At 39.3% G+C, this 23,798-nt stretch overlaps 1 protein-coding gene across 1 annotated transcript; it reads left to right on the top strand.

Annotated features, from left to right (window-relative positions):
- Positions 1-1,618: 1,618 nt before the first annotated feature.
- Positions 1,619-22,974, top strand: LOC139658081 (trichohyalin-like). Its single transcript, XM_071536112.1, has 10 exons — positions 1,619-1,849; positions 5,246-5,449; positions 6,053-6,109; positions 10,967-11,021; positions 11,955-12,031; positions 13,829-13,876; positions 14,387-14,449; positions 17,285-17,443; positions 17,870-17,974; positions 19,778-22,974. The coding sequence occupies exons 1-10, from the start codon at positions 1,619-1,621 to the stop codon at positions 21,968-21,970; spliced, it is 3,192 nt and encodes a 1,063-aa protein (XP_071392213.1). The 3' UTR covers positions 21,971-22,974.
- The last annotated feature ends 824 nt before the right edge of the window (positions 22,975-23,798 follow it).

Here is a 23,798-nt window from a genome sequence, read left to right as displayed (position 1 = left end):
AAAAGAAAGGGAAGAACTTGAGAATGTCATGAACATTATTGCCTTGAAACAAAAAGAACAAGAACTCAAGGATGACGACATCAAAAGACAAACACAAGACCTTCAAAACAGTCGTGCCATTGCACTAGCAGAAAGAGAAGAACTGGAACTTTTGAGGAAGGATCTAATCCAGAGGAAAGATGAGGTTGAAGCTGCCATGGACAGTATCATTGGAGAGAAAGAACAGCTCAAACAAAGTAAGACTGTTATTGACAGGGAGAGAGACATGCTTGTGGATGAAAGGGACAAAATGGAAGGAGATTTGTCTGAACTGAAAATGAAAGAGGATCAGCTCATGACAAAAATGACAACCATTGAAGATCTGAGTGCAAAACTCAAACAGCTGAATGACAGGACACGTGAAGACATCAGAAAGAAAATGGATAGATTAGAGCAGAAAAATGACGACATACAAAGACTCAGCATTGTATTGCAGCAAAAGCATGATGAACTTGACAAAGAGAAAGAAAAGATGGATGGTTGTATTGAAATGATACAGAGAGAAAAGGACAGTCTGATGAGAATGAAGTCGGCCATGGCGACGCAGAAAGAAGAAATGGAAAAGGAATGGAAACAAGAGCTTTTGGTGGAAAAACAAGATCTTGAAAAACTCAAGACAGAGATGGAGAGAGAGAGGGAGGATCTTGGTAGAGCGAATGAGATGGTGAATAAAGAGAAACAGGACTTGGAGTTGACGAAGTCTGACACCCAGAAAGAAATTGACATGTTACAACGAGAGAAACAAGACCTGAAGGAAGAAAAAGAGAGGCTGGAGATCACAAAAACTGAGCTACAAAACAACAAAGAAAACTTTGACAGTGTCCTGGATGAGATAAACAGAGAGAAAAGCAGCATGTCAGATTTGGCTGTTCAGCTTCAAAAAGAAAGGGAAGAACTTGAGAATGTCATGAACATTATTGCCTTGAAACAAAAAGAACAAGAACTCAAGGATGACGACATCAAAAGACAAACACAAGACCTTCAAAACACTCGTGCCATTGCACTAGCAGAAAGAGAAGAACTGGAACTTTTGAGGAAGGATCTAATCCGGAGGAAAGATGAGGTTGAAGCTGCCATGGACAGTATCATTGGAGAGAAAGAACAGCTCAAACAAAGTAAGACTGTTATTGACAGGGAGAGAGACATGCTTGTGGATGAAAGGGACAAAATGGAAGGAGATTTGTCTGAACTGAAAATGAAAGAGGATCAGCTCATGACAAAAATGACAAACATTGAAGATCTGAGTGCAAAACTCAAACAGCTGAATGACAGGACACGTGAAGACATCAGAAAGAAAATGGATAGATTAGAGCAGAAAAATGACGACATACAAAGACTCAGCATTGTATTGCAGCAAAAGCATGATGAACTTGACAAAGAGAAAGAAAAGATGGATGGTTGTATTGAAATGATACAGAGAGAAAAGGACAGTCTGATGAGAATGAAGTCGGCCATGGCGACGCAGAAAGAAGAAATGGAAAAGGAATGGAAACAAGAGCTTTTGGTGGAAAAACAAGATCTTGAAAAACTCAAGACAGAGATGGAGAGAGAGAGGGAGGATCTTGGTAGAGCGAATGAGATGGTGAATAAAGAGAAACAGGACTTGGAGTTGACGAAGTCTGACACCCAGAAAGAAATTGACATGTTACAACGAGAGAAACAAGACCTGAAGGAAGACAAAGATAGGCTGGAGATCACAAAAACTGAGTTACAAAACAACAAAGAAAACTTTGACAGTGTCCTGGATGAGATAAACAGAGAGAAAAGCAGCATGTCAGATTTGGCTGTTCAGCTTCAAAAAGAAAGGGAAGAACTTGAGAATGTCATGAACATTATTGCCTTGAAACAAAAAGAACAAGAACTCAAGGATGACGACATCAAAAGACAAACACAAGACCTTCAAAACAGTCGTGGCATTGCACTAGCAGAAAGAGAAGAACTGGAACTTTTGAGGAAGGATCTAATCCAGAGGAAAGATGAGGTTGAAGCTGCCATGGACAGTATCATTGGAGAGAAAGAACAGCTCAAACAAAGTAAGACTGTTATTGACAGGGAGAGAGACATGCTTGTGGATGAAAGGGACAAAATGGAAGGAGATTTGTCTGAACTGAAAATGAAAGAGGATCAGCTCATGACAAAAATGACAACCATTGAAGATCTGAGTGCAAAACTCAAACAGCTGAATGACAGGACACGTGAAGACATCAGAAAGAAAATGGATAGATTAGAGCAGAAAAATGACGACATACAAAGACTCAGCATTGTATTGCAGCAAAAGCATGATGAACTTGACAAAGAGAAAGAAAAGATGGATGGTTGTATTGAAATGATACAGAGAGAAAAGGACAGTCTGATGAGAATGAAGTCGGCCATGGCGACGCAGAAAGAAGAAATGGAAAAGGAATGGAAACAAGAGCTTTTGGTGGAAAAACAAGATCTTGAAAAACTCAAGACAGAGATGGAGAGAGAGAGGGAGGATCTTGGTAGAGCGAATGAGATGGTGAATAAAGAGAAACAGGACTTGGAGTTGACGAAGTCTGACACCCAGAAAGAAATTGACATGTTACAACGAGAGAAACAAGACCTGAAGGAAGAAAAAGAGAGGCTGGAGATCACAAAAACTGAGCTACAAAACAACAAAGAAAACTTTGACAGTGTCCTGGATGAGATAAACAGAGAGAAAAGCAGCATGTCAGATTTGGCTGTTCAGCTTCAAAAAGAAAGGGAAGAACTTGAGAATGTCATGAACATTATTGCCTTGAAACAAAAAGAACAAGAACTCAAGGATGACGACATCAAAAGACAAACACAAGACCTTCAAAACACTCGTGCCATTGCACTAGCAGAAAGAGAAGAACTGGAACTTTTGAGGAAGGATCTAATCCGGAGGAAAGATGAGGTTGAAGCTGCCATGGACAGTATCATTGGAGAGAAAGAACAGCTCAAACAAAGTAAGACTGTTATTGACAGGGAGAGAGACATGCTTGTGGATGAAAGGGACAAAATGGAAGGAGATTTGTCTGAACTGAAAATGAAAGAGGATCAGCTCATGACAAAAATGACAAACATTGAAGATCTGAGTGCAAAACTCAAACAGCTGAATGACAGGACACGTGAAGACATCAGAAAGAAAATGGATAGATTAGAGCAGAAAAATGACGACATACAAAGACTCAGCATTGTATTGCAGCAAAAGCATGATGAACTTGACAAAGAGAAAGAAAAGATGGATGGTTGTATTGAAATGATACAGAGAGAAAAGGACAGTCTGATGAGAATGAAGTCGGCCATGGCGACGCAGAAAGAAGAAATGGAAAAGGAATGGAAACAAGAGCTTTTGGTGGAAAAACAAGATCTTGAAAAACTCAAGACAGAGATGGAGAGAGAGAGGGAGGATCTTGGTAGAGCGAATGAGATGGTGAATAAAGAGAAACAGGACTTGGAGTTGACGAAGTCTGACACCCAGAAAGAAATTGACATGTTACAACGAGAGAAACAAGACCTGAAGGAAGAAAAAGAGAGGCTGGAGATCACAAAAACTGAGCTACAAAACAACAAAGAAAACTTTGACAGTGTCCTGGATGAGATAAACAGAGAGAAAAGCAGCATGTCAGATTTGGCTGTTCAGCTTCAAAAAGAAAGGGAAGAACTTGAGAATGTCATGAACATTATTGCCTTGAAACAAAAAGAACAAGAACTCAAGGATGACGACATCAAAAGACAAACACAAGACCTTCAAAACACTCGTGCCATTGCACTAGCAGAAAGAGAAGAACTGGAACTTTTGAGGAAGGATCTAATCCGGAGGAAAGATGAGGTTGAAGCTGCCATGGACAGTATCATTGGAGAGAAAGAACAGCTCAAACAAAGTAAGACTGTTATTGACAGGGAGAGAGACATGCTTGTGGATGAAAGGGACAAAATGGAAGGAGATTTGTCTGAACTGAAAATGAAAGAGGATCAGCTCATGACAAAAATGACAAACATTGAAGATCTGAGTGCAAAACTCAAACAGCTGAATGACAGGACACGTGAAGACATCAGAAAGAAAATGGATAGATTAGAGCAGAAAAATGACGACATACAAAGACTCAGCATTGTATTGCAGCAAAAGCATGATGAACTTGACAAAGAGAAAGAAAAGATGGATGGTTGTATTGAAATGATACAGAGAGAAAAGGACAGTCTGATGAGAATGAAGTCGGCCATGGCGACGCAGAAAGAAGAAATGGAAAAGGAATGGAAACAAGAGCTTTTGGTGGAAAAACAAGATCTTGAAAAACTCAAGACAGAGATGGAGAGAGAGAGGGAGGATCTTGGTAGAGCGAATGAGATGGTGAATAAAGAGAAACAGGACTTGGAGTTGACGAAGTCTGACACCCAGAAAGAAATTGACATGTTACAACGAGAGAAACAAGACCTGAAGGAAGACAAAGATAGGCTGGAGATCACAAAAACTGAGTTACAAAACAACAAAGAAAACTTTGACAGTGTCCTGGATGAGATAAACAGAGAGAAAAGCAGCATGTCAGATTTGGCTGTTCAGCTTCAAAAAGAAAGGGAAGAACTTGAGAATGTCATGAACATTATTGCCTTGAAACAAAAAGAACAAGAACTCAAGGATGACGACATCAAAAGACAAACACAAGATCTTCAAAACAGTCGTGCCATTGCACTAGCAGAAAGAGAAGAACTGGAACTTTTGAGGAAGGATCTAATCCAGAGGAAAGATGAGGCTGAAGCTGCCATGGACAGTATCATTGGAGAGAAAGAACAGCTGAAACAAAGTAAGACTGTTATTGACAGGGAGAGAGACATGCTTGTGGATGAAAGGGACAAAATGGAAGGAGATTTGTCTGAACTGAAAATGAAAGAGGATCAGCTCATGACAAAAATGACAACCATTGAAGATCTGAGTGCAAAACTCAAACAGCTGAATGACAGGACACGTGAAGACATCAGAAAGAAAATGGATAGATTAGAGCAGAAAAATGACGACATACAAAGACTCAGCATTGTATTGCAGCAAAAGCATGATGAACTTGACAAAGAGAAAGAAAAGATGGATGGTTGTATTGAAATGATACAGAGAGAAAAGGACAGTCTGATGAGAATGAAGTCGGCCATGGCGACGCAGAAAGAAGAAATGGAAAAGGAATGGAAACAAGAGCTTTTGGTGGAAAAACAAGATCTTGAAAAACTCAAGACAGAGATGGAGAGAGAGAGGGAGGATCTTGGTAGAGCGAATGAGATGGTGAATAAAGAGAAACAGGACTTGGAGTTGACGAAGTCTGACACCCAGAAAGAAATTGACATGTTACAACGAGAGAAACAAGACCTGAAGGAAGACAAAGATAGGCTGGAGATCACAAAAACTGAGTTACAAAACAACAAAGAAAACTTTGACAGTGTCCTGGATGAGATAAACAGAGAGAAAAGCAGCATGTCAGATTTGGCTGTTCAGCTTCAAAAAGAAAGGGAAGAACTTGAGAATGTCATGAACATTATTGCCTTGAAACAAAAAGAACAAGAACTCAAGGATGACGACATCAAAAGACAAACACAAGACCTTCAAAACAGTCGTGCCATTGCACTAGCAGAAAGAGAAGAACTGGAACTTTTGAGGAAGGATCTAATCCAGAGGAAAGATGAGGTTGAAGCTGCCATGGACAGTATCATTGGAGAGAAAGAACAGCTCAAACAAAGTAAGACTGTTATTGACAGGGAGAGAGACATGCTTGTGGATGAAAGGGACAAAATGGAAGGAGATTTGTCTGAACTGAAAATGAAAGAGGATCAGCTCATGACAAAAATGACAACCATTGAAGATCTGAGTGCAAAACTCAAACAGCTGAATGACAGGACACGTGAAGACATCAGAAAGAAAATGGATAGATTAGAGCAGAAAAATGACGACATACAAAGACTCAGCATTGTATTGCAGCAAAAGCATGATGAACTTGACAAAGAGAAAGAAAAGATGGATGGTTGTATTGAAATGATACAGAGAGAAAAGGACAGTCTGATGAGAATGAAGTCGGCCATGGCGACGCAGAAAGAAGAAATGGAAAAGGAATGGAAACAAGAGCTTTTGGTGGAAAAACAAGATCTTGAAAAACTCAAGACAGAGATGGAGAGAGAGAGGGAGGATCTTGGTAGAGCGAATGAGATGGTGAATAAAGAGAAACAGGACTTGGAGTTGACGAAGTCTGACACCCAGAAAGAAATTGACATGTTACAACGAGAGAAACAAGACCTGAAGGAAGAAAAAGAGAGGCTGGAGATCACAAAAACTGAGCTACAAAACAACAAAGAAAACTTTGACAGTGTCCTGGATGAGATAAACAGAGAGAAAAGCAGCATGTCAGATTTGGCTGTTCAGCTTCAAAAAGAAAGGGAAGAACTTGAGAATGTCATGAACATTATTGCTTTGAAACAAAAAGAACAAGAACTCAAGGATGACGACATCAAAAGACAAACACAAGACCTTCAAAACAGTCGTGCCATTGCACTAGCAGAAAGAGAAGAACTGGAACTTTTGAGGAAGGATCTAATCCAGAGGAAAGATGAGGTTGAAGCTGCCATGGACAGTATCATTGGAGAGAAAGAACAGCTGAAACAAAGTAAGACTGTTATTGACAGGGAGAGAGACATGCTTGTGGATGAAAGGGACAAAATGGAAGGAGATTTATCTGAACTGAAAATGAAAGAGGATCAGCTCATGAGAAAAATGACAACCATTGAAAATCTGAGTGCAAAACTCAAACAGCTGAATGACAGGACACGTGAAGACATCAGAAAGAAAATGGACAGATTAGAGCAGAAAAATTATGACATACAAAGACTCAGCACTGTATTGCAGCAAAAGCATGATGAACTTGACAAAGAGAAAGAAAAGATGGATGGTTGTATTGAAATGATACAGAGAGAAAAGGACAGTCTGATGAGAATGAAGTCGGCCATGGCGATGCAGAAAGAAGAAATGGAAAGGGAATGGAAACAAGAGCTTTTGGTGGAAAAACAAGATCTTGAAAAATCCAAGAAACAAATGGAAAGAGAGAGGGATGATCTGCTCTCAATGAAGTCAGCCATGGCGATGCAGAAAGAAGAAATGGAACTGGAATGGAAACAAGAGCTTTTGGTGGAAAAACAAGATCTTGAAAAACTCAAGACAGAGATGGAGAGAGAGAGGGAGGATCTTGGTAGAGCGAATGAGATGATGAATAAAGAGAAACAGGACTTGGAGTTGACGAAATCTGACAACCTTAAAGAAATTGACATGTTACAACGAGAGAAACAAGACCTGAAGGAAGACAAAGATAGGCTGGAGATCACAAAAACTGAGTTACAAAACAACAAAGAAAACTTTGACAGTGTCCTGGATGAGATAAACAGAGAGAAAAGCAGCATGTCAGATTTGGCTGTTCAGCTTCAAAAAGAAAGGGAAGAACTTGAGAATGTCATGAACATTATTGCCTTGAAACAAAAAGAACAAGAACTCAAGGATGACGACATCAAAAGACAAACACAAGATCTTCAAAACAGTGGTGCCATTGCACTAGCAGAAAGAGAAGAACTGGAACTTTTGAGGAAGGATCTAATCCAGAGGAAAGATGAGGTTGAAGCTGCCATGGACAGTATCATTGGAGAGAAAGAACAGCTGAAACAAAGTAAGACTGTTATTGACAGGGAGAGAGACATGCTTGTGGATGAAAGGGACAAAATGGAAGGAGATTTGTCTGAACTGAAAATGAAAGAGGATCAGCTCATGACAAAAATGACAACCATTGAAGATCTGAGTGCAAAACTCAAACAGCTGAATGACAGGACACGTGAAGACATCAGAAAGAAAATGGATAGATTAGAGCAGAAAAATGACGACATACAAAGACTCAGCATTGTATTGCAGCAAAAGCATGATGAACTTGACAAAGAGAAAGAAAAGATGGATGGTTGTATTGAAATGATACAGAGAGAAAAGGACAGTCTGATGAGAATGAAGTCGGCCATGGCGACGCAGAAAGAAGAAATGGAAAAGGAATGGAAACAAGAGCTTTTGGTGGAAAAACAAGATCTTGAAAAACTCAAGACAGAGATGGAGAGAGAGAGGGAGGATCTTGGTAGAGCGAATGAGATGGTGAATAAAGAGAAACAGGACTTGGAGTTGACGAAGTCTGACACCCAGAAAGAAATTGACATGTTACAACGAGAGAAACAAGACCTGAAGGAAGAAAAAGAGAGGCTGGAGATCACAAAAACTGAGCTACAAAACAACAAAGAAAACTTTGACAGTGTCCTGGATGAGATAAACAGAGAGAAAAGCAGCATGTCAGATTTGGCTGTTCAGCTTCAAAAAGAAAGGGAAGAACTTGAGAATGTCATGAACATTATTGCCTTGAAACAAAAAGAACAAGAACTCAAGGATGACGACATCAAAAGACAAACACAAGACCTTCAAAACACTCGTGCCATTGCACTAGCAGAAAGAGAAGAACTGGAACTTTTGAGGAAGGATCTAATCCGGAGGAAAGATGAGGTTGAAGCTGCCATGGACAGTATCATTGGAGAGAAAGAACAGCTCAAACAAAGTAAGACTGTTATTGACAGGGAGAGAGACATGCTTGTGGATGAAAGGGACAAAATGGAAGGAGATTTGTCTGAACTGAAAATGAAAGAGGATCAGCTCATGAGAAAAATGACAACCATTGAAAATCTGAGTGCAAAACTCAAACAGCTGAATGACAGGACACGTGAAGACATCAGAAAGAAAATGGATAGATTAGAGCAGAAAAATGACGACATACAAAGACTCAGCATTGTATTGCAGCAAAAGCATGATGAACTTGACAAAGAGAAAGAAAAGATGGATGGTTGTATTGAAATGATACAGAGAGAAAAGGACAGTCTGATGAGAATGAAGTCGGCCATGGCGACGCAGAAAGAAGAAATGGAAAAGGAATGGAAACAAGAGCTTTTGGTGGAAAAACAAGATCTTGAAAAACTCAAGACAGAGATGGAGAGAGAGAGGGAGGATCTTGGTAGAGCGAATGAGATGGTGAATAAAGAGAAACAGGACTTGGAGTTGACGAAGTCTGACACCCAGAAAGAAATTGACATGTTACAACGAGAGAAACAAGACCTGAAGGAAGAAAAAGAGAGGCTGGAGATCACAAAAACTGAGCTACAAAACAACAAAGAAAACTTTGACAGTGTCCTGGATGAGATAAACAGAGAGAAAAGCAGCATGTCAGATTTGGCTGTTCAGCTTCAAAAAGAAAGGGAAGAACTTGAGAATGTCATGAACATTATTGCTTTGAAACAAAAAGAACAAGAACTCAAGGATGACGACATCAAAAGACAAACACAAGACCTTCAAAACAGTCGTGCCATTGCACTAGCAGAAAGAGAAGAACTGGAACTTTTGAGGAAGGATCTAATCCAGAGGAAAGATGAGGTTGAAGCTGCCATGGACAGTATCATTGGAGAGAAAGAACAGCTGAAACAAAGTAAGACTGTTATTGACAGGGAGAGAGACATGCTTGTGGATGAAAGGGACAAAATGGAAGGAGATTTATCTGAACTGAAAATGAAAGAGGATCAGCTCATGAGAAAAATGACAACCATTGAAAATCTGAGTGCAAAACTCAAACAGCTGAATGACAGGACACGTGAAGACATCAGAAAGAAAATGGACAGATTAGAGCAGAAAAATTATGACATACAAAGACTCAGCACTGTATTGCAGCAAAAGCATGATGAACTTGACAAAGAGAAAGAAAAGATGGATGGTTGTATTGAAATGATACAGAGAGAAAAGGACAGTCTGATGAGAATGAAGTCGGCCATGGCGATGCAGAGAGAAGAAATGGAAAGTGAATGGAAACAAGAGCTTTTGGTGGAAAAACAAGATCTTGAAAAATCCAAGAAACAAATGGAAAGAGAGAGGGATGATCTGCTGACAATGAAGTCAGCCATGGCGATGCAGAAAGAAGAAATGGAAAAGGAATGGAAACAAGATCTTGAAAAACTCAAGACAGAGATGGAGAGAGAGAGGGAGGATCTTGGTAGAGCGAATGAGATGATAAATAAAGAGAAACAGGACTTGGAGTTGATGAAGTCTGACACCCAGAAAGAAATTGACATGTTACAACAAGAGAAACAAGACCTGAAGGAAGAAAAAGAGAGGCTGGAGATCACAAAAACTGAGCTACAAAACAACAAAGAAAGCTTTGACAGTGTCCTGGATGAGATAAACAGAGAGAAAAACAGCATGTCAGATTTGGCTGTTCAGCTTCAAAAAGAAAGGGAAGAACTTGAGAATGTCATGAACATTATTGCTTTGAAACAAAAAGAACAAGAACTCAAGGATGACGACATCAAAAGACAAACACAAGATCTTCAAAACAGTCGTGGCATTGCACTAGCAGAAAGAGAAGAACTGGAACTTTTGAGGAAGGATCTAATCCAGAGGAAAGATGAGGTTGAAGCTGCCATGGACAGTATCATTGGAGAGAAAGAACAGCTCAAACAAAGTAAGACTGTTATTGACAGGGAGAGAGACATGCTTGTGGATGAAAGGGACAAAATGGAAGGAGATTTGTCTGAACTGAAAATGAAAGAGGATCAGCTCATGACAAAAATGACAACCATTGAAGATCTGAGTGCAAAACTCAAACAGCTGAATGACAGGACACGTGAAGACATCAGAAAGAAAATGGATAGATTAGAGCAGAAAAATGACGACATACAAAGACTCAGCATTGTATTGCAGCAAAAGCATGATGAACTTGACAAAGAGAAAGAAAAGATGGATGGTTGTATTGAAATGATACAGAGAGAAAAGGACAGTCTGATGAGAATGAAGTCGGCCATGGCGACGCAGAAAGAAGAAATGGAAAAGGAATGGAAACAAGAGCTTTTGGTGGAAAAACAAGATCTTGAAAAACTCAAGACAGAGATGGAGAGAGAGAGGGAGGATCTTGGTAGAGCGAATGAGATGGTGAATAAAGAGAAACAGGACTTGGAGTTGACGAAGTCTGACACCCAGAAAGAAATTGACATGTTACAACGAGAGAAACAAGACCTGAAGGAAGAAAAAGAGAGGCTGGAGATCACAAAAACTGAGCTACAAAACAACAAAGAAAGCTTTGACAGTGTCCTGGATGAGATAAACAGAGAGAAAAGCAGCATGTCAGATTTGGCTGTTCAGCTTCAAAAAGAAAGGGAAGAACTTGAGAATGTCATGAACATTATTGCCTTGAAACAAAAAGAACAAGAACTCAAGGATGACGACATCAAAAGACAAACACAAGACCTTCAAAACAGTCGTGCCATTGCACTAGCAGAAAGAGAAGAACTGGAACTTTTGAGGAAGGATCTAATCCAGAGGAAAGATGAGGTTGAAGCTGCCATGGACAGTATCATTGGAGAGAAAGAACAGCTCAAACAAAGTAAGACTGTTATTGACAGGGAGAGAGACATGCTTGTGGATGAAAGGGACAAAATGGAAGGAGATTTGTCTGAACTGAAAATGAAAGAGGATCAGCTCATGACAAAAATGACAACCATTGAAGATCTGCGTGCAAAACTCAAACAGCTGAATGACAGGACACATGAAGACATCAGAAAGAAAATGGATAGATTAGAGCAGAAAAATGACGACATACAAAGACTCAGCATTGTATTGCAGCAAAAGCATGATGAACTTGACAAAGAGAAAGAAAAGATGGATGGTTGTATTGAAATGATACAGAGAGAAAAGGACAGTCTGATGAGAATGAAGTCGGCCATGGCGATGCAGAGAGAAGAAATGGAAAGTGAATGGAAACAAGAGCTTTTGGTGGAAAAACAAGATCTTGAAAAATCCAAGAAACAAATGGAAAGAGAGAGGGATGATCTGCTGACAATGAAGTCAGCCATGGCGATGCAGAAAGAAGAAATGGAAAAGGAATGGAAACAAGATCTTGAAAAACTCAAGACAGAGATGGAGAGAGAGAGGGAGGATCTTGGTAGAGCGAATGAGATGATGAATAAAGAGAAACAGGACTTGGAGTTGATGAAGTCTGACACCCAGAAAGAAATTGACATGTTACAACAAGAGAAACAAGACCTGAAGGAAGAAAAAGAGAGGCTGGAGATCACAAAAACTGAGCTACAAAACAACAAAGAAAGCTTTGACAGTGTCCTGGATGAGATAAACAGAGAGAAAAACAGCATGTCAGATTTGGCTGTTCAGCTTCAAAAAGAAAGGGAAGAACTTGAGAATGTCATGAACATTATTGCCTTGAAACAAAAAGAACAAGAACTCAAGGATGACGACATCAAAAGACAAACACAAGATCTTCAAAACAGTCGTGGCATTGCACTAGCAGAAAGAGAAGAACTGGAACTTTTGAGGAAGGATCTAATCCAGAGGAAAGATGAGGTTGAAGCTGCCATGGACAGTATCATTGGAGAGAAAGAACAGCTCAAACAAAGTAAGACTGTTATTGACAGGGAGAGAGACATGCTTGTGGATGAAAGGGACAAAATGGAAGGAGATTTGTCTGAACTGAAAATGAAAGAGGATCAGCTCATGACAAAAATGACAACCATTGAAGATCTGAGTGCAAAACTCAAACAGCTGAATGACAGGACACGTGAAGACATCAGAAAGAAAATGGATAGATTAGAGCAGAAAAATGACGACATACAAAGACTCAGCATTGTATTGCAGCAAAAGCATGATGAACTTGACAAAGAGAAAGAAAAGATGGATGGTTGTATTGAAATGATACAGAGAGAAAAGGACAGTCTGATGAGAATGAAGTCGGCCATGGCGACGCAGAAAGAAGAAATGGAAAAGGAATGGAAACAAGAGCTTTTGGTGGAAAAACAAGATCTTGAAAAACTCAAGACAGAGATGGAGAGAGAGAGGGAGGATCTTGGTAGAGCGAATGAGATGGTGAATAAAGAGAAACAGGACTTGGAGTTGACGAAGTCTGACACCCAGAAAGAAATTGACATGTTACAACGAGAGAAACAAGACCTGAAGGAAGAAAAAGAGAGGCTGGAGATCACAAAAACTGAGCTACAAAACAACAAAGAAAACTTTGACAGTGTCCTGGATGAGATAAACAGAGAGAAAAGCAGCATGTCAGATTTGGCTGTTCAGCTTCAAAAAGAAAGGGAAGAACTTGAGAATGTCATGAACATTATTGCCTTGAAACAAAAAGAACAAGAACTCAAGGATGACGACATCAAAAGACAAACACAAGACCTTCAAAACAGTCGTGCCATTGCACTAGCAGAAAGAGAAGAACTGGAACTTTTGAGGAAGGATCTAATCCAGAGGAAAGATGAGGTTGAAGCTGCCATGGACAGTATCATTGGAGAGAAAGAACAGCTCAAACAAAGTAAGACTGTTATTGACAGGGAGAGAGACATGCTTGTGGATGAAAGGGACAAAATGGAAGGAGATTTGTCTGAACTGAAAATGAAAGAGGATCAGCTCATGACAAAAATGACAACCATTGAAAATCTGAGTGCAAAACTCAAACAGCTGAATGACAGGACACGTGAAGACATCAGAAAGAAAATGGATAGATTAGAGCAGAAAAATGACGACATACAAAGACTCAGCATTGTATTGCAGCAAAAGCATGATGAACTTGACAAAGAGAAAGAAAAGATGGATGGTTGTATTGAAATGATACAGAGAGAAAAGGACAGTCTGATGAGAATGAAGTCGGCCATGGCGACGCAGAAAGAAGAAATGGAAAAGGAATGGAAACAAGAGCTTTTGGTGGAAAAACAAGATCTTGAAAAACTCAAGACAGAGATGGAGAGAGAGAGGGAGGATCTTGGTAGAGCGAATGAGATGGTGAATAAAGAGAAACAGGACTTGGAGTTGACGAAGTCTGACACCCAGAAAGAAATTGACATGTTACAACGAGAGAAACAAGACCTGAAGGAAGAAAAAGAGAGGCTGGAGATCACAAAAACTGAGCTACAAAACAACAAAGAAAGCTTTGACAGTGTCCTGGATGAGATAAACAGAGAGAAAAGCAGCATGTCAGATTTGGCTGTTCAGCTTCAAAAAGAAAGGGAAGAACTTGAGAATGTCATGAACATTATTGCCTTGAAACAAAAAGAACAAGAACTCAAGGATGACGACATCAAAAGACAAACACAAGACCTTCAAAACAGTCGTGCCATTGCACTAGCAGAAAGAGAAGAACTGGAACTTTTGAGGAAGGATCTAATCCAGAGGAAAGATGAGGTTGAAGCTGCCATGGACAGTATCATTGGAGAGAAAGAACAGCTCAAACAAAGTAAGACTGTTATTGACAGGGAGAGAGACATGCTTGTGGATGAAAGGGACAAAATGGAAGGAGATTTGTCTGAACTGAAAATGAAAGAGGATCAGCTCATGACAAAAATGACAACCATTGAAGATCTGAGTGCAAAACTCAAACAGCTGAATGACAGGACACGTGAAGACATCAGAAAGAAAATGGATAGATTAGAGCAGAAAAATGACGACATACAAAGACTCAGCATTGTATTGCAGCAAAAGCATGATGAACTTGACAAAGAGAAAGAAAAGATGGATGGTTGTATTGAAATGATACAGAGAGAAAAGGACAGTCTGATGAGAATGAAGTCGGCCATGGCGATGCAGAGAGAAGAAATGGAAAGTGAATGGAAACAAGAGCTTTTGGTGGAAAAACAAGATCTTGAAAAATCCAAGAAACAAATGGAAAGAGAGAGGGATGATCTGCTGACAATGAAGTCAGCCATGGCGATGCAGAAAGAAGAAATGGAAAAGGAATGGAAACAAGATCTTGAAAAACTCAAGACAGAGATGGAGAGAGAGAGGGAGGATCTTGGTAGAGCGAATGAGATGATAAATAAAGAGAAACAGGACTTGGAGTTGATGAAGTCTGACACCCAGAAAGAAATTGACATGTTACAACAAGAGAAACAAGACCTGAAGGAAGAAAAAGAGAGGCTGGAGATCACAAAAACTGAGCTACAAAACAACAAAGAAAGCTTTGACAGTGTCCTGGATGAGATAAACAGAGAGAAAAACAGCATGTCAGATTTGGCTGTTCAGCTTCAAAAAGAAAGGGAAGAACTTGAGAATGTCATGAACATTATTGCTTTGAAACAAAAAGAACAAGAACTCAAGGATGACGACATCAAAAGACAAACACAAGATCTTCAAAACAGTCGTGGCATTGCACTAGCAGAAAGAGAAGAACTGGAACTTTTGAGGAAGGATCTAATCCAGAGGAAAGATGAGGTTGAAGCTGCCATGGACAGTATCATTGGAGAGAAAGAACAGCTCAAACAAAGTAAGACTGTTATTGACAGGGAGAGAGACATGCTTGTGGATGAAAGGGACAAAATGGAAGGAGATTTGTCTGAACTGAAAATGAAAGAGGATCAGCTCATGACAAAAATGACAACCATTGAAGATCTGAGTGCAAAACTCAAACAGCTGAATGACAGGACACATGAAGACATCAGAAAGAAAATGAATAGATTAGAGCAGAAAAATGACGACATACAAAGACTCAGCATTGTATTGCAGCAAAAGCATGATGAACTTGACAAAGAGAAAGAAAAGATGGATGGTTGTATTGAAATGATACAGAGAGAAAAGGACAGTCTGATGAGAATGAAGTCGGCCATGGCGATGCAGAGAGAAGAAATGGAAAGTGAATGGAAACAAGAGCTTTTGGTGGAAAAACAAGATCTTGAAAAATCCAAGAAACAAATGGAAAGAGAGAGGGATGATCTGCTGACAATGAAGTCAGCCATGGCGATGCAGAAAGAAGAAATGGAAAAGGAATGGAAACAAGAGCTTTTGGTGGAAAAACAAGATCTTGAAAAACTCAAGACAGAGATGGAGAGAGAGAGGGAGGATCTTGGTAGAGCGAATGAGATGGTGAATAAAGAGAAACAGGACTTGGAGTTGACGAAGTCTGACACCCAGAAAGAAATTGACATGTTACAACGAGAGAAACAAGACCTGAAGGAAGACAAAGATAGGCTGGAGATCACAAAAACTGAGCTACAAAACAACAAAGAAAGCTTTGACAGTGTCCTGGATGAGATAAACAGAGAGAAAAGCAGCATGTCAGATTTGGCTGTTCAGCTTCAAAAAGAAAGGGAAGAACTTGAGAATGTCATGAACATTATTGCCTTGAAACAAAAAGAACAAGAACTCAAGGATGACGACATCAAAAGACAAACACAAGATCTTCAAAACAGTCGTGCCATTGCACTAGCAGAAAGAGAAGAACTGGAACTTTTGAGGAAGGATCTAATCCAGAGGAAAGATGAGGTTGAAGCTGCCATGGACAGTATCATTGGAGAGAAAGAACAGCTCAAACAAAGTAAGACTGTTATTGACAGGGAGAGAGACATGCTTGTGGATGAAAGGGACAAAATGGAAGGAGATCTGTCTGAACTGAAAATGAAAGAGGATCAGCTCATGACAAAAATGACAACCATTGAAGATCTGAGTGCAAAACTCAAACAGCTGAATGACAGGACACGTGAAGACATCAGAAAGAAAATGGATAGATTAGAGCAGAAAAATGACGACATACAAAGACTCAGCATTGTATTGCAGCAAAAGCATGATGAACTTGACAAAGAGAAAGAAAAGATGGATGGTTGTATTGAAATGATACAGAGAGAAAAGGACAGTCTGATGAGAATGAAGTCGGCCATGGCGATGCAGAGAGAAGAAATGGAAAGTGAATGGAAACAAGAGCTTTTGGTGGAAAAACAAGATCTTGAAAAATCCAAGAAACAAATGGAAAGAGAGAGGGATGATCTGCTGACAATGAAGTCAGCCATGGCGATGCAGAAAGAAGAAATGGAAAAGGAATGGAAACAAGATCTTGAAAAACTCAAGACAGAGATGGAGAGAGAGAGGGAGGATCTTGGTAGAGCGAATGAGATGATGAATAAAGAGAAACAGGACTTGGAGTTGATGAAGTCTGACACCCAGAAAGAAATTGACATGTTACAACAAAAGAAACAAGACCTGAAGGAAGAAAAAGAGAGGCTGGAGATCACAAAAACTGAGCTACAAAACAACAAAGAAAGCTTTGACAGTGTCCTGGATGAGATAAACAGAGAGAAAAACAGCATGTCAGATTTGGCTGTTCAGCTTCAAAAAGAAAGGGAAGAACTTGAGAATGTCATGAACATTATTGCCTTGAAACAAAAAGAACAAGAACTCAAGGATGACGACATCAAAAGACAAACACAAGATCTTCAAAACAGTCGTGGCATTGCACTAGCAGAAAGAGAAGAACTGGAACTTTTGAGGAAGGATCTAATCCAGAGGAAAGATGAGGTTGAAGCTGCCATGGACAGTATCATTGGAGAGAAAGAACAGCTCAAACAAAGTAAGACTGTTATTGACAGGGAGAGAGACATGCTTGTGGATGAAAGGGACAAAATGGAAGGAGATTTGTCTGAACTGAAAATGAAAGAGGATCAGCTCATGACAAAAATGACAACCATTGAAGATCTGAGTGCAAAACTCAAACAGCTGAATGACAGGACACGTGAAGACATCAGAAAGAAAATGGATAGATTAGAGCAGAAAAATGACGACATACAAAGACTCAGCATTGTATTGCAGCAAAAGCATGATGAACTTGATAAAGACAAAGAAAAGATGGATGGTTGTATTGAAATGATACAGAGAGAAAAGGACAGTCTGATGAGAATGAAGTCGGCCATGGCGATGCAGAGAGAAGAAATGGAAAGTGAATGGAAACAAGAGCTTTTGGTGGAAAAACAAGATCTTGAAAAATCCAAGAAACAAATGGAAAGAGAGAGGGATGATCTGCTGACAATGAAGTCAGCCATGGCGATGCAGAAAGAAGAAATGGAAAAGGAATGGAAACAAGAGCTTTTGGTGGAAAAACAAGATCTTGAAAAACTCAAGACAGAGATGGAGAGAGAGAGGGAGGATCTTGGTAGAGCGAATGAGATGATGAATAAAGAGAAACAGGACTTGGAGTTGATGAAGTCTGACACCCAGAAAGAAATTGACATGTTACAACAAAAGAAACAAGACCTGAAGGAAGAAAAAGAGAGGCTGGAGATCACAAAAACTGAGCTACAAAACAACAAAGAAAGCTTTGACAGTGTCCTGGATGAGATAAACAGAGAGAAAAACAGCATGTCAGATTTGGCTGTTCAGCTTCAAAAAGAAAGGGAAGAACTTGAGAATGTCATGAACATTATTGCCTTGAAACAAAAAGAACAAGAACTCAAGGATGACGACATCAAAAGACAAACACAAGATCTTCAAAACAGTCGTGGCATTGCACTAGCAGAAAGAGAAGAACTGGAACTTTTGAGGAAGGATCTAATCCAGAGGAAAGATGAGGTTGAAGCTGCCATGGACAGTATCATTGGAGAGAAAGAACAGCTCAAACAAAGTAAGACTGTTATTGACAGGGAGAGAGACATGCTTGTGGATGAAAGGGACAAAATGGAAGGAGATTTGTCTGAACTGAAAATGAAAGAGGATCAGCTCATGACAAAAATGACAACCATTGAAGATCTGAGTGCAAAACTCAAACAGCTGAATGACAGGACACGTGAAGACATCAGAAAGAAAATGGACAGATTAGAGCAGAATAAGGACGACATACAAAGACTCAGCATTGTATTGCAGCAAAAGCATGATGAACTTGATAAAGACAAAGAAAAGATGGATGGTTGTATTGAAATGATACAGAGAGAAAAGGACAGTCTGATGAGAATGAAGTCGGCCATGGCGATGCAGAGAGAAGAAATGGAAAGTGAATGGAAACAAGAGCTTTTGGTGGAAAAACAAGATCTTGAAAAATCCAAGAAACAAATGGAAAGAGAGAGGGATGATCTGCTGACAATGAAGTCAGCCATGGCGATGCAGAAAGAAGAAATGGAAAAGGAATGGAAACAAGAGCTTTTGGTGGAAAAACAAGATCTTGAAAAACTCAAGACAGAGATGGAGAGAGAGAGGGAGGATCTTGGTAGAGCGAATGAGATGATGAATAAAGAGAAACAGGACTTGGAGTTGATGAAGTCTGACACCCAGAAAGAAATTGACATGTTACAACAAGAGAAACAAGACCTGAAGGAAGAAAAAGAGAGGCTGGAGATCACAAAAACTGAGCTACAAAACAACAAAGAAAACTTTGACAGTGTCCTGGATGAGATAAACAGAGAGAAAAGCAGCATGTCAGATTTGGCTGTTCAGCTTCAAAAAGAAAGGGAAGAACTTGAGAATGTCATGAACATTATTGCCTTGAAACAAAAAGAACAAGAACTCAAGGATGACGACATCAAAAGACAAACACAAGACCTTCAAAACAGTCGTGGCATTGCACTAGCAGAAAGAGAAGAACTGGAACTTTTGAGGAAGGATCTAATCCAGAGGAAAGATGAGGTTGAAGCTGCCATGGACAGTATCATTGGAGAGAAAGAACAGCTCAAACAAAGTAAGACTGTTATTGACAGGGAGAGAGACATGCTTGTAGATGAAAGGGACAAAATGGAAGGAGATTTGTCTGAACTGAAAATGAAAGAGGATCAGCTCATGAGAAAAATGACAACCATTGAAGATCTGAGTGCAAAACTCAAACAGCTGAATGACAGGACACGTGAAGACATCAGAAAGAAAATGGACAGATTAGAGCAGAAAAATGACGACATACAAAGACTCAGCATTGTATTGGAGCAAAAGCATGATGAACTTGACAAAGAGAAAGAAAAGATGGATGGTTGTATTGAAATGATACAGAGAGAAAAGGACAGTCTGATGAGAATGAAGTCGGCCATGGCGATGCAGAAAGAGGAAATGATAACAGAATGGAAGCATGAACTTGTGGGGGGAAATCAAGATCCCGAAAAACTCAAACAGTTGGAAACTGAGAGGGGAGTTCTGCTGAGAACCAGGTCAGACATGGCGACACAGACAGAAGAATTTGGAAATCAAAGCAAGCAAGAGCTAGTGGTGGAAAAACAAGATCTTGACAAACTCAAAAAACACATGGAAACTGAGATGGATGATCTGCTGACAATTAGGTCAGACATGGTAATACAGACTGATGAAATGGAAAATGAACTCAAGCAGAAGCTTGAGGTGGAAAAGCAAGAACTTGAAAAGCTCATGAAAGAGACAGAGAGAGAGAGGGACTATCTTGATAAACAGAATCAAATGATAAACAAAGAGAAACGTGGCTTGGAGTTGATGAAGTCTGACATCCAGAAACAAGCTAACATATTAGAACGAGACAAACAAAATGTAAAAGAGGACATAGAAAGGCTTAAAATTACAAAGACAGAGCTCCAAAACAAGAAAGAAAATATTGAAAGTGTCCTTAATGACATAAACAGAGAAAGGAAGAATATAACAGAATTTGCATTCCAGGTTCAAAATAAAAAGGAAGAACTTGAGAATGTCATGAATATTATTGCCTTGAAACAGAAAGAGCAAGAACTCAAAGATAATGAGATCAAAAGACAAGCACATGACTTGCAAAAGAGCCATGACGCTATCTTAGCAGACAGAGAAGAACTGGAAATTTTAAGGAAGGATCTAATCCAGAAGAAAGAAGAGACCGAGGCTGCCATGGAGAGTATCAGTGGAGATAAAGAACATGTTAGACAAATGAAGACAGATATCGACAGGGAAAGAAGATCACTGTTGGATGAAAGGGACAGAATGGAAAGACATATGTCTGAGGTGAGAATGAGGGAGAATGAGGTCATGAGAAAAATGAAAGACACTGAACGTAAGCATGATGAACTTGTTAAGGAAAGAGAGAAGATAGATGCTCACCTTGGACTCACACAGACAGTGAGGGAAGATCTCACACATATAAGGTCTGATGTAGCAATACAGACAGAAGAAATGGAGAATGTGGAGGAAATGGCTCTCCAGATTAAGAAAGAGAGGGAAGAATTAGAGATTGAACATGTCATGCAAACAACAGTTGGCCTGAGCGCTCAAATCAGGGTGAGAAAACAAACACAATACGAAAATGCAGCTCAGCTCTTGCAGGATATAAAGAGAAAGAAGGAAGACATTGACCAGAAGACTCTTCAAATCCAAACACAAATGGCCACAGAAAAGGTCAAGCAAAAAGACAGTGTGACACACCTCGACATGTTGAGGCATACTGAGCTGGAAATAGAGGAGACTGATATACAGAGACTGGATAAAGATTCTACACAATACACTAACATTGAAGACCTTGAACCTATGGCGACACGAGAGCAGGTTGACTTCACAGAGGAGGAGATTTCAAAAAAGGATAAATTGCGAAAGATCTGGAAAGAGACTAAAATGGAACGGAAGGAGATTGATCAAATGAAGCGAAGAGGTCATGAGATGAGAAAGAACCTGGAGACAAGACTAAAGGTGATCAACGAGTTTGTTAAGAGAACTTGGATACAGAGAGAAAAAGAGCCATTAGAGAAGATGAAGGCGGAGCTGGAACAAGGACACATAACTCCACAAAGTGAACGGGAAAGAGACCAAAAGGTACTCGATGACAAATACAGAGAGCTTGAACTACTTAAAGTGCAGATGCACAGAGAGATTGAAAAACTCAATTACAAAGAAAAAGAGTCTAGGACACTCAAAACTAGTGACAAAGCCATGCAAACATTCCAGGTGGATATATCCACACGGGATGCGATACTACAGGTGACAGAACAAGCTGAGACGACAACGACAAGAAAGCATGGAGAACCAGTTGAAGAGCAGAAGATCCAAGAACTGGCTCAGATTAGGGTGCAAGAAAGTGAAGCAGCTCCAGACAGATCCAGTGGCCTGCTAAGTCAACTTCGGCATTACTGTTATCGCTGCTGCTGCCCCTGCTGCAACTGCTGTGCACAAGTGTGCCAAGAGGAGACATAGACTTTTGTGAGCAATTTCAGTATTTGCCTCACAGAAATTTGAAGGACACGCTGAAACTACGGTATTTTTTCTTTATTTTTGCTTGTACAGGTTATTCGTGTTATCTACTTGTAATATTTTCATAAAAACAAAGAGGATAGCTGGACATTTGGAAATAGTTTTTTACTTTTATGAATCAGGTTCACATTGTCAGGAAAGGGTTTTTGTTTTGGCTGTCCAGTTAACCGAAAAATGGAATGTTACAGTAACAATGTTAACTTTTCTTATTATAATGGATACCGCTGCCAGCAAGTTAGCTTGTTGCAAAACAAGAATTGCTCAGAATGATATGATTAAACTATTGTTGAGCTTGCTTAAAATGTCAAGGTATTTCTTCAAAGATCAGAGTGAAAAGTGTGTGAGGCTAGTGTGCTTAGGGTGAGTTTTGACAAGATATTTTTTGGCTACAGCGTTATGTATTATTTGTTTGCATATCAATTATATGTAAAATACAAATCAATTATTTTAGAGTTCTGAATTTTCCATCTGTCCCAGTGTGAGTTTGTAATAAAATTCAAAAAGTACTATATAGAAATGCAGAAATCAATGTTTTTATTTTTGGATAGGCTTCTCAGATTTACTTCCAAACTCATTAACATATTTAGATTGCAATAGTTATTGTTAAACCAATGGTTCAGTGATAACTCTGAATACTGGCATTCTCTGGCATGTAATTTGCATGTTTAAATATATTTTCACAAGTCCTGCTAAAAACATGCAGTGCTTCATATAAACACATGGCAGCCAAATACTACAAAACAGGCTGAAGTTTGCTTTAAATAAAGTAAGAAGTAGTAGCAAATAAGTGCTTGCATTTTTTCTCACTAATATAAAGCTACGGTAAAACATTTCAGCTGCTGTGGAAGTAGAGCGCTGTGTACTTGTATGCTGAGAATTTATACAAATACATGTGTTTGAAAGCATTTAACTCTGAGTACAGCATGCTTTATAAAATAAAAATTGTTATATCATCACATTTATGGTGCTGTCTTAATTTACCTTTTTTAGTAAGCTACTTACCAGTGGGAGGGGAACTTTTTGCTCATGTCAGATACCATTGTACTTGCTTAGTTTAGTATCCAGTTGCTACGCTAAATTATCACTCAATTGCTATCTTTAAAAAGGTCAAAGGACAAAGGCAAATAGAACCATTCAAGTAAATTTAATTATAGGCAACTGGTAAACTGATAATATTAAATTTCACAAATCCATTGTTAAATGGGTAGGTGTTTTGACAAATCAGAGCAAGGCACAAATGAGGAATAGTTAAATTTCACTATTATCTTCACTATAAGTAAGCTCTGTGAAAAATGCAGAGGAATTACTATTTTAATCATAGGGTTCATGCTCGCAATTGTTATTTAATTTCTACAACTACAGTATAGAATCTGTACTAAATCATATTTAACAACAACAGTTTTGTTGGTGGGGTCCCTGGGCCTATTGCGGAACTATTTGGGGTTCTTTGGGATGACAAAAATTGGGAACTTCTGTGTTATACTGTTGTGCTGATGACATGTCTCTTACTAACCTGCACTAGCTGGATGTCAGTAATGGTGTTACCTTTCAGGTCCATCACAGAATAGCTGCCAAACGTAGCACAGTGGCCTGAGGATATGATATACTGTATATGTATTTTTTTTATTTTATTTTTTTTAAAAGATCACAGTCACAGTATTTTCTAAAAGAGAGAGCAAGTCGCATATGCAGAAAAACTAAATGTACAGGCATAAAATACAAATACAACAAATAAAGAGGATCAAAAAATTATTTATTTTCATCACCTGGT

This window comes from Centroberyx affinis, unplaced genomic scaffold (assembly GCF_046629955.1).
Source record: "Centroberyx affinis isolate AG114_WGS23_722 - 3 ecotype Tasmania unplaced genomic scaffold, CSIRO-AGI_Caff_v1 ptg002826l_1, whole genome shotgun sequence".
NCBI lineage: Eukaryota > Metazoa > Chordata > Actinopteri > Beryciformes > Berycidae > Centroberyx > Centroberyx affinis.
Note: the sequence above shows the minus strand (reverse complement) of the source record. Positions and strands in the feature narration are given on the sequence as shown.

Bases quoted from the DNA above. Each gene is read 5' to 3' on its own strand.
- LOC139658081 (XM_071536112.1), top strand. From the start codon at position 1,619: ATGGTGAATAAAGAGAAACAGGACTTGGAGTTGACGAAGTCTGACACC. The intron at 12,032-13,828 runs GAGAGGGAGGAT...CTTTTGGTGGAA, and splicing joins TCAAGACAGAGATGGAGAGA to AAACAAGATCTTGAAAAACT. The intron at 17,444-17,869 runs AAACAAAGTAAG...GAAAAATCCAAG, and splicing joins TTGGAGAGAAAGAACAGCTC to AAACAAATGGAAAGAGAGAG.